We start from the raw sequence: 9,643 nt of genomic DNA on the forward strand, positions 1-9,643 counted from the left end.
GTATCATCTTAGGTTGTTGATACTTCTCCTGGCAATATTAATTCCAGCTTGTGATTCATCCAGCCCAGCATTTTGCATGATGTACTCTGCATATAATTTAAATAAGAGGGGAACAATATATAGCCTTATCATACTCCCTTGCCAGTTTTGAACCAGTCCACTGTTCCATGTCTGATTCTAACTGTTGCTTCTTGACCTGCATACAGGTTTCTCAGGAGGCAGGTAAGATGGTCTGGTATTCTCATTTCTTTAAGGATATTCCACAGTTAGTTGTGATCCACACAGTCAAAGGTTTTGGCATAGCTAATGAAGCAGAAGTTGATGTTTTTCTGGAATTCCCTTGCTTTCTTTGTGATCCAACAAATGTAGGCAATTTGATCTCAAGTTCATCTACCTTTTCTAAGCCCAGCTTGTATCTGGAAGCTGTCAGTTCATGTACTGCCGAAGTCTAGCTTATGATTTTGAGCATTATCTTGCTAGGCTGTGAAATAAGCACAGTTGTTTAGTAGTTTGAACATTCTTTGGCATTATCTTTCTTGGGATTGGAATGAAAACTGACTTTTTACTTCAACCTTATTGATGACCTTATATTTAAAGTGTAACTCTTACACAATATAGGATTACCTATGTTTCCTCCTCAAGTGGCCAGCTCTGTGCTCATGCTGGAGACGGGAACCAGGAGTTCTTTCTCAGGTGCCAGGTCAACATTTTCTTTCTCCCGCTGGTTAGGTTCTTGTACTTTCTTTGTGAAAATCGGTCTTGTGGCACACTTAAGAAGCATGTATTTTTGTGTATGTACATCATGCTTTGAAAAGCTTACTTAAAAATTAGACAACATTAAAGTCACTTTGTCCTCTGGCAATAAAGACAGGGTTGTAGATGCATACACCTTCACACTCCCTAGTGGCTGAAAGTGTTCTTGTAGAAGAAGACACCTTCTATGTATACAGGGATTCTACACAGCATCTATGACCTATGTTTAAGATGACTCAGGATTAGGGGTGTTTTTGTCAAGAGTCTGGGAGGTGGAGGCTGGTGGTTATTGCTCATTGTTCTCCTCTGAGCTGTGTCGGATCCCATATCCAAAGTATATGAGAAATCCTAGTAAGGAAATGAGAAAATGAGAAGGATAAGTAGGACTTTTCCTGGTTACAAACATCCAATAGGCTTCCTATTATGGTGGCCAAGAAGTTTAGGGTTGCTCAGTTTGGGATCAGTCACTCAAGGGGTCTCTTTATGCCAGAAAGCCACTTACCAATCACATTCCAGATGCCAAATATGGCCCAGGTCTGAGAAGTTATCTGCATCATCAAGTAAAGGTTCACAAAGATGCTGACCAGTGGGAAGACAGGCAGAGCAGGGACCTGTGGGCAGAGCCAGGTCATCCCTGGACACAGGCCAGATGTCTGAATGAGAGACTCTACCCCACATGGGCAAGAAGACCAGCCTTCAGACTGTGTATCCAGTGCCTACTCAGACTGTGTATGTAAAGTACTGAGTGGGGATCAGGGAAGAGTGCATTGGTTTTAGCAGTTCCCCTCGCTCCCTGGATGTTTAGACCGTGAGGCATGTTCACTCGAGGTGGACAGTTTGGGCACATAAGGTCACTTACCTTAAAGTAAAGGTGAGTCCCAGGTCTCTGTGGCTGCCTCCAGATGATGACTGTGACCCCAATGATGAGCAGCAGCAGCAGCACAGCCACTGGTGTGTACCCAGAGTCTCCAGAGAACCCCTGACTGGACCACTGGACCAGGATCAGGCTCAGGATTATCATCAGGAGAACTACAGGAGTCAAGGTGCAGGAGAACAGGTTCAACTTCAGAAGCTGAAGATGTCAAGACCTTGGGTCACACCTCTCCCCAGGCTGCCCACCTCAGCAAGGGCCCTCATATCACCAAGACTCCTCAATGGACAAATTCACACTCCAACACCATACTGTCAATTTCAGAAAATGACCAAAGAGAAATCCCACTGCTCACCGAGTAGTGAGGCACATCCATAGACAATCTGGCCAGATTTCCTAGTGGGGATGGTGCTGATAGGGAACCACAAACTCTTTAGAATGTTTGAGTTTCTTGCTTCAGGTTCAGAGTCCAACTGATGTTCATCAGGGACAGGCAGCTCTGTGTTCTCGTTCTCGCTTAAATTCTGGTCTGGCTGGTACCTGAATTAGAGGTTTTAAGGCAATATTAACAGCAGTCCCTACTTAGCCAACATCACCCAGCGTATTTCACATGTGTCCTGTCTTAAGCAGAGCAGGACTTTTAGAAGATAGCATGAAGGCAGAAGACGTTTACCTCCCAGCTAATCTCCAAGACTCCCTACCGAGGTGCAGTGGGGTCTCACCTGAGAACAAGAATAGAAAACGCTACCAGGGAGTAAACGAGCAGGGTCCCGACTGAGACGAGATCCACAAGATTTGTGAACGTGAAGAGTAACGCCATGAGCCCTAGAATGAGGGCACAAACAAGGTGAGGAAGGCAGTGAGAAACAGCTGGAAATATGTAAGTTACAGCGTGGGTTTCAATTTTTTTTTTTGTTTTTTTTAACCTGTAAGATTTCCAGCAGACATGATGGCTACGACACGGGTGCCTGTGCGGACATGGATCCGGGTAAGTACCCGGAAAAGGAGCCCGTCCTCTGCCATCGCGTAGATCAAAGGAGGCATTCTGAACATGGAACTATAGAGTCTGAAGAGAAAATGGAAATATGTAAGGATGTGGAGAAGCAGGAAAGACCGGGGCTTGTGCTCTCTTGTCGGCTTGGAGCAAGGTGTCTCTCTGTCTTCTCTACCAATTCTAGGGGTTGGAAGATCTGACCATCTGACAGTAGACAGGGAGAAAACCATGGCACTGACCTGGATATAAGAGCACAGAGGGTGCCAACAGCCACGAAGTATCTGGCGGGGAGCCACAAACTATGGAGGATGGCTTGTGGCAAAGGGTCGTGAGGCTGAATCTGGTGGTAGGGCACCATGAGGGTGAGCGCCGCTGAGACACCAGAATAAGCCAAAAAGCAGATGAAGATCGTGATCACGATGCTCCAGGGGATGGAACGACGAGGATTTATAGCTTCTCCCCCTGCAGAAAGGGAAGAAGTATTGGGTCAGGAAAACACACTGGGGTGAAATCACAAAATCCCCTTCCTTTTTGCACTCCACAAGCAGGTTTCCCCTAAGCCAGGGGCAGCCAGCCTGTTCCCAAAGTTCAGATGGGACACAAAGTGGCCATGTTACCTTTAGTGGCAACAGCATCAATACCAAAAAAATAGTAGAAACAGGTAGCTGCTCCCTGGAGAATCCCTTCAAAGCCGAAAGGTGCAAATCCTCCAGAACCCATAAGGCCCAAGCTACGGTGAGAGAAAGAGAGAGAAAGAATGCCGGTGAGATGTGTTCCGCCATCTCTACTCAGCTTCTCCTTCATACCTCAAGTCCTGGGCTCCAGGACTCGCTTCATCTGCATCCATCAGCCCAGATATCTTTAGTCCACACTATATCAGCTCTGCATGCTCTTCACCCATATATTATGGCCAATATTACCTTCCTATGCCATAGATGTCACTGGATCCAGATGTGTTCAGTTTGTAGTCCTGTTCTGTGAGCCTCCAGTTATGCAGATCTCCCTTAACGAAGCCAGTGATGATAATGAAAACGAGAACCAAAAGGTTGGTTCCTATGGATATTTTGGTAACCAGGATTGATTCACGAGCTCCCAGAACCAGTAGTCCTGTGGGAAAGATGTAGTATGAAACACTCAAACTATTGATACATTGATAGATACAGAAAGCAGGACACACTGGTCATAGAAACACCCTTTTCCAACAAAACAAGAGACAACTCCTCACATGGACATCACCAGAAGGTCAATACTGAAATCAGATTGATTGTATTCTTCGTAACTGAAGATGGAGAAGCTCTATACAGTCAGCAAAAACAAGACCAGGAGGTGACTGTGGCTCAGATCACCAGCTCCTTTTTGCAAAATTCAGGCTTAAACTGAAGAAAGTAGGGAAAACCACTAGACAATTCAGGTATGACCTAAATAAAATCCATTATGATTATACAGTGGAAGTGACAAATAGATTCAAGGGATTGGATCTGGTAGGAAGACTGCCTGAAGAACTATGGACAGAGGTTCCTAACATTGTACAGGAGGCAATGACCAAAACCATCCCCAAGAAAAAGAAATGCAAGACGGCAGAAAGTCTTTCTGACATACAGATGGCTAACAAACACAGGAAAAGATGCTCAACATCACTTATCATCAGAGAAATGCAAATCAAAACCACAATGAGCTATCATCTCACGCTGGTCAGAATGGCTGCCATCAAAAAGTTTACAAACAATAAATGCTGGAGAGGATGTGGAGAAAAGGGAACCCTCTTACACTGATGTTGGGAATACAAACTACTACAGCCACTATGGAGAGCAGTGTGGAGAGTCCTTAAAAAACTGGAAATAGAACTGCCATATGACCCAGCAATCCCACTGCTGGGCATACACACCGAGAAAACCAGAATTGAAAGAGACACATGTGCCCCAACTTTCATTGCAGCACTGTTTACAATAGCCAGGACATGGAAGCAACCTAGATGTCCATCAGCAGATGAAAGGATAAGAAAGTTGTGGTACATATGCACAATGGAATATTACTCAGCTATTAAAAAGAAAGCATTTGAGTCAGTTCTAATGAGGTGGATGAAAGTGAACCTATTATACAGAGTGAAGTAAGTCAGAAAGGAAAAGGCCAATACTGTATATTAACGCATGCATATGGAATTTAGAAAGATGGTAACAATGACCCTATATGCGAGACAGCAAAAGAGACACAGATGTAAAGAACAGACTTTTGGACTCTGTGGGAGAAGGCGAGGGTGGGATGATTTGAGTGAATATCATTGAAACATGTATATTACCATATGTGAAATAGATGACCAATGTGCTTGATGCATGAAACAGTACACTCAAACCCAGTGCACTGGGATAGCCCTGAGGGATGGGCTGGGGAGTGAGGTGGAAAGGGGGTTCAGGATGGGGAGACACATGTATACCCATGGCTGATTCATGTCAATGTATGGCAAAACCCATCACAATATTGTAATTAGCCTCCAATTAAAATAAATAAATAAATGTAAAAAATGGCTGTATGAGGAGTCTTTACAAATAGCTGAGGGAAGATGAGAAATGAAAGGCAAAGGACAAAGGGAAACATATCCAACTGAATGCAGAATTCCAGAGAATAGTAGGGAGAGTTAAGAAAGCGGTCTTAAGTGAACAATGCAAAGACATAGAGGAAAACAATAGAATGGGAAAGACTAGAAATCTCTTCAAGAAAATTGGAGATATTGAGACACTTCATGAAAGGATAGGCATGATAAAGGACAGAAATGTTAAGGACCTAACAGGAGCAAAAGAGATTAAGAAGTGGGGGCAAGAATACCTAGAACTATACAAAAAAGGTCTTAGTGGCCCAGATAACCATGATGGTGTGGTCATTCACCTAGAATCAGACAGCCTAGAGTGTGAAGTCAAGTGGCCTTTAGGAAGAATTACTACAAACAAAGCTAGTGAAGGTGATGGAATTCCAGCTGAGCTATTTCAAATCTTAAAAGATGATGCTGTGAAAGTGCTGAATTGAATATGTCAGCAAATCTGGGAAACTCATCAGTGGCTACAGTACTAGAAAATATCAGTTTTTCCAATCCCAAAGAAGAGTAATGCCAAAGAATGTTCAAACTCCCATACAGTTGCACTCATTTCAATGATAGCAATGTTATGCTCAAAATCCTTCAAGTTAGGCTTCAGCAATATGTGAACCAAGAACTTTCAGATATACAGCTGAGTTAAGAAAATGCAAAGGAACCAGAGATCAGATTGCCAACATTCATTGGATTATAGAGAAAGCAGGGGAATACAGACAAATCATCTAATTCTGCTTTATTGACTACGCCAAAACCTTTGACTGTGTGGATCACAACAAACTGTGGAAAATTCTTCAAGAGATGGGGATACCAGACCACTCTACCTGTATCTTGAGAAATCTGTATATATGCAGGTCAAGGAGTACCAGTGAGATCTGGACATGGAATGATGGACTGGTTCCAAATTAGGAAAGGAGTATGTCAAGGCTGTATATTGTCACCCTGCTTATTTAACTTATATGCAGAGCACATCATGTGAAATGCTGGGCTGGATGAAGCACAAGCTGGAATCAAGATTGCCAGGAAAAATACCAACAATCTCAGATATGCAGATGATACCACCCTAATGGCAGAAAGTGAAGAAGAACTAAAGAGTCTCTTGATGAAAGTGAAAGAGAAGAGTGAAAAAGCTGGCTTAAAACTCAACATGCAAAAAGCTAAAATCATAGCATCTGGTTCCATCACTTCCTGGTGAATGGAAAAGGAAAAAGTGGAAGTAGTGATATATTTTCTTTTCTTGGGCTCCAAAATCATTGCAGACAGTGACTGCAGCCATGAAATTAAAAGACACTTACTCCTTGGCAGGAAAACTATGACAAATCTAGATAGCATATTAAAAAACAGACATCACTTTGCTGACAAAGGTTTGTATAGCCAAAGCTACAGTTTTTCCAATAGTCATGTATGGATGTGAGAGTTGGACCATAAGGAAGGCTGAGCGCTGAAGAACTGATGCTTTTGAGTTGTGCTGGAGATGACTCTTGAGATTCCTTTGGGCAGAAAGGGGATCAAACCAGTCAATCCTAAAGGAAATCATCCCTGAATATTCATTGGAAGGACTGATACTGAAACTCCAAAACTTTGATCACCTGATGGGCAGAGCTGACTCATTGGAAAAGATTCTGATGCTGGGTAAGATTGAGGGCAGGAGCAGAAGAGGGTGACAGAGTTGGATAGTATCACTGACTCAATGGACATAAATTTGAGCAAACTCTTGGTGATAGTGGAGGACAGAGGGTCCTGGCGTGCTGTAATCTATGGGGTTGCAAAGAGTTGGCTATGACTTAGTGACCAAACAACAAGAGGAAGCAGACAAATAGTTGCCCAGGGCTGGCAGTTGGCAGTGGTGGACAAACAGACAGTGCTCAGTGGGTATAGGGTTTCCTTTTGAGGTGATGAACGTGTTTGGAACTAGATGGAAGTGATGGTTGCCTAATATTATAGATGTACTAAATGACTGTACACTTTGAGATGGTTAACTATTGTGGCAATCTTCTCAGAATACAAGTCTAACAAAGCAAGATATTGTACACCTTAATCTTACACAATGTTGTAATTCAATTATACCTCAATGAAGCTGGGAAAAATAATAAAGTGGTTAATTTTGTGCTATGTGAAAAAGAGTGAATGTGAACATCCTCTCAACTAAAAAAAATCTTTGGCCTCAGTACAGACGATGATTTGTTGGTCTAAGTAAATGATTCTCAGCTGGGGTGTAATTTTGTTCCCCAAGGGACACAATTCCCCAATCTCCAAGGGATTGGCACTATATGAAGACACCCTGACTGCCACAGTTTGGGGTGGTAGATGCCACAGTTTGGGGTGGGTATCTAGTAAGCAAAGGTCAAGGATGATACTCAACACTCAATAATGATAAAAAAAAAAAACAAAACTAAAATTCACAGACAGCCCCTGCACACCAAAGAATGATAAGCCCAAATTGTCAATAGTGCCAAGGGTGGAACACAATGGTTTGTCTTAGCTTCTGTCTCTAAGCCCTTCTTTCTATTTCTAATCCCCTACCATTCTGCTATGTCAAGCCTTTCCTACACCAGCTCCCACTCCATGCCCGCTCTTCCCATCCTGTTGTTGAGCCCTGTCTCACCTGTCATCAGCAGTACCAGGCCCAGGGCAAAGAAGTCTGCATATGTGGCCAGGGAGTAAAGCAGGTGCAGAGAGAAAGTTTCCTGTAATGCCTGAGAGATGTAATTCCCAATCAGGCTGTCAAAGATGTAACTTGAAGCCCTGGCCAAGCTGGCAGTGCCTGCAGAGGCAGAGGAAGAAGCGTTCATTGACAAATAAAAATTGATGTCCATAGGATCTAAAAACACAGAAAAAATATCTATATATACAAAAAGCCTATATACACAAATACCTGCTAAAAAATACAAAATATCAAAGAGTTTCTTTTCATGGGCTAGGGAGAGTAGATCCAAATTATTCACCAAAATGTCAGGTGTTTTAATATGTTAGGAGCTGATCAATGTTATACAAGAACAGAAAACACGTAAGTGGGACTGGGAGGGCTGGGATAAGGCATGGAATTTGAAATCAAGTGGCAAAGGAAAATCCCAGGAAGGCAACAACTGAGCAAAGACTTCACTATGGTGAGGGGATGAGCCTGTGGGACATGCCTCCCTCTCACCCACTCCCTACAGCTCCCTTTCCTTCTGGGTTCATGGTCCATCATTTAAGGACACAGGATAGAACCGAGTTGAATGTAGTTGTGGGGTCTTCCTGACACTATTATCAACTTCCCTCCATGAGGCCAAGAATGAAGTGCTCATGAATGACTGAGAACCCAATCCTTCAACATAGTTTCCCAGTCTTAAGCCCCACACCATTCGTTGCCCCATCATCTCACCAATGACTAAGGGAAGTATGCGGTTCCAGCCAATGATGAAGGCATAGAGTTGGCCCATCATGACATAGCTGTAGAGGTATGCAGAACCAGCGTGTGGTACCCAGGCCCCAAATTCAGCATAGCAGAATCCAGAAAACATAGAAAACAGGGCAGCTACCAAGAACGAGATGATGGTTGCTGGTCCAGCTATGTACTTGGCCACTGTACCAGCCACAAGGTACATGGCACCTCTCAGCATCCTGCCCACACCCAAGATCACCAGGTTTCGGATGTTCAGAAAAACCACGGGTCTCTTGGACTCATCTATGGGTTTCAGCCGCTTGCGGATGAGCTTCTGACCAAACTGGCGAACAAACTGAAGCAACATCCTAGATGTAGTTGAGGAGGCTACAGTGTGCTGAGAAAAGAAGACAGAAAGCCATTAAGAATGTCCATCCACTCTCAGCACTGGGGGTCCAATTCTATGGAGTATGGAAGTAATGGGAAGCAGGTGGTAAAGGACACATTGGGCAAGCTCTCCATCTCTGAGATTTGGTTTCCAACATTTATAGAGAAGACTTTGAATTTGTCTCAAAGTTGCTGGAAAGTTTGCTTGAAAAGAAGTGAGACGGAGTGGATTGTCTCCCCAAATGTGCCCCTTTGATGGGTAGATTGTTTTGAGCTAAAGTTAATTAAGACCTGTAAGACTCAGGAGAAGCTCTTTACCTCTCCCTTAACTGTTCAAAATAATGCAAATTAGGGGACCTATGCCAGCAAGAGAGTTATTACCACAGAAAACTTTTTAATCTCAGAAAGGCTTACCTGCTTGTAGTGGGCAAACATTTGTTCACCAGGCACTTGCTCTTCTCATCCTTCTGTGCACGGTCTTCCTGCCATTTGAAGGCCCAGATCCCCACCCCTTTCTCCTTAAATCAGGGGCTCATATAAGCCTCAATTGTCTGACAGTCTTTGAGCCTCAAAAATTTTTATGGGGCTCCTGTACATATTAAACTAACTGTGTTCATCTGCCCTATGTCAACTGAATTGTTAGCCCAGCTGAAGAATCTAGAAAGCCAAGTCTTCTGCCCCTACAGAAGGAAA

At 43.4% G+C, this 9,643-nt stretch overlaps 1 protein-coding gene across 1 annotated transcript; it reads right to left on the reverse strand.

Moving 5' to 3' along the window:
- Positions 1–1,004: 1,004 nt before the first annotated feature.
- LOC120871981 (cationic amino acid transporter 3-like) lies at positions 1,005–8,930 on the reverse strand. The gene is made up of 11 exons (XM_040252083.1): positions 8,564–8,930; positions 7,805–7,963; positions 3,539–3,725; positions 3,236–3,348; positions 2,858–3,080; positions 2,551–2,690; positions 2,347–2,449; positions 1,980–2,164; positions 1,613–1,782; positions 1,256–1,364; positions 1,005–1,101 (listed from the first exon to the last, which is right to left on the reverse strand). Exons 1-11 carry the CDS (start codon positions 8,928–8,930, stop codon positions 1,040–1,042), a joined length of 1,818 nt encoding a protein of 605 aa, XP_040108017.1. The 3' UTR covers positions 1,005–1,039.
- Between the last annotated feature and the right edge of the window lie 713 nt (positions 8,931–9,643).

This window comes from Oryx dammah, unplaced genomic scaffold (genome assembly GCF_014754425.2).
Source record: "Oryx dammah isolate SB20612 unplaced genomic scaffold, SCBI_Odam_1.1 HiC_scaffold_13, whole genome shotgun sequence".
Taxonomy (NCBI): Eukaryota; Metazoa; Chordata; class Mammalia; order Artiodactyla; family Bovidae; genus Oryx; species Oryx dammah.

Bases quoted from the DNA above. Each gene is read 5' to 3' on its own strand.
- LOC120871981 (XM_040252083.1), bottom strand. From the start codon at position 8,930: ATGTTGCTTCAGTTTGTTCGCCAGTTTGGTCAGAAGCTCATCCGCAAG. The intron at 7,964-8,563 runs GTGAGATGATGG...CTGCCTCTGCAG, and splicing joins CATACTTCCCTTAGTCATTG to GCACTGCCAGCTTGGCCAGG. The intron at 2,165-2,346 runs GTGAGACCCCAC...CCTCTAATTCAG, and splicing joins TTTTCTATTCTTGTTCTCAG to GTACCAGCCAGACCAGAATT.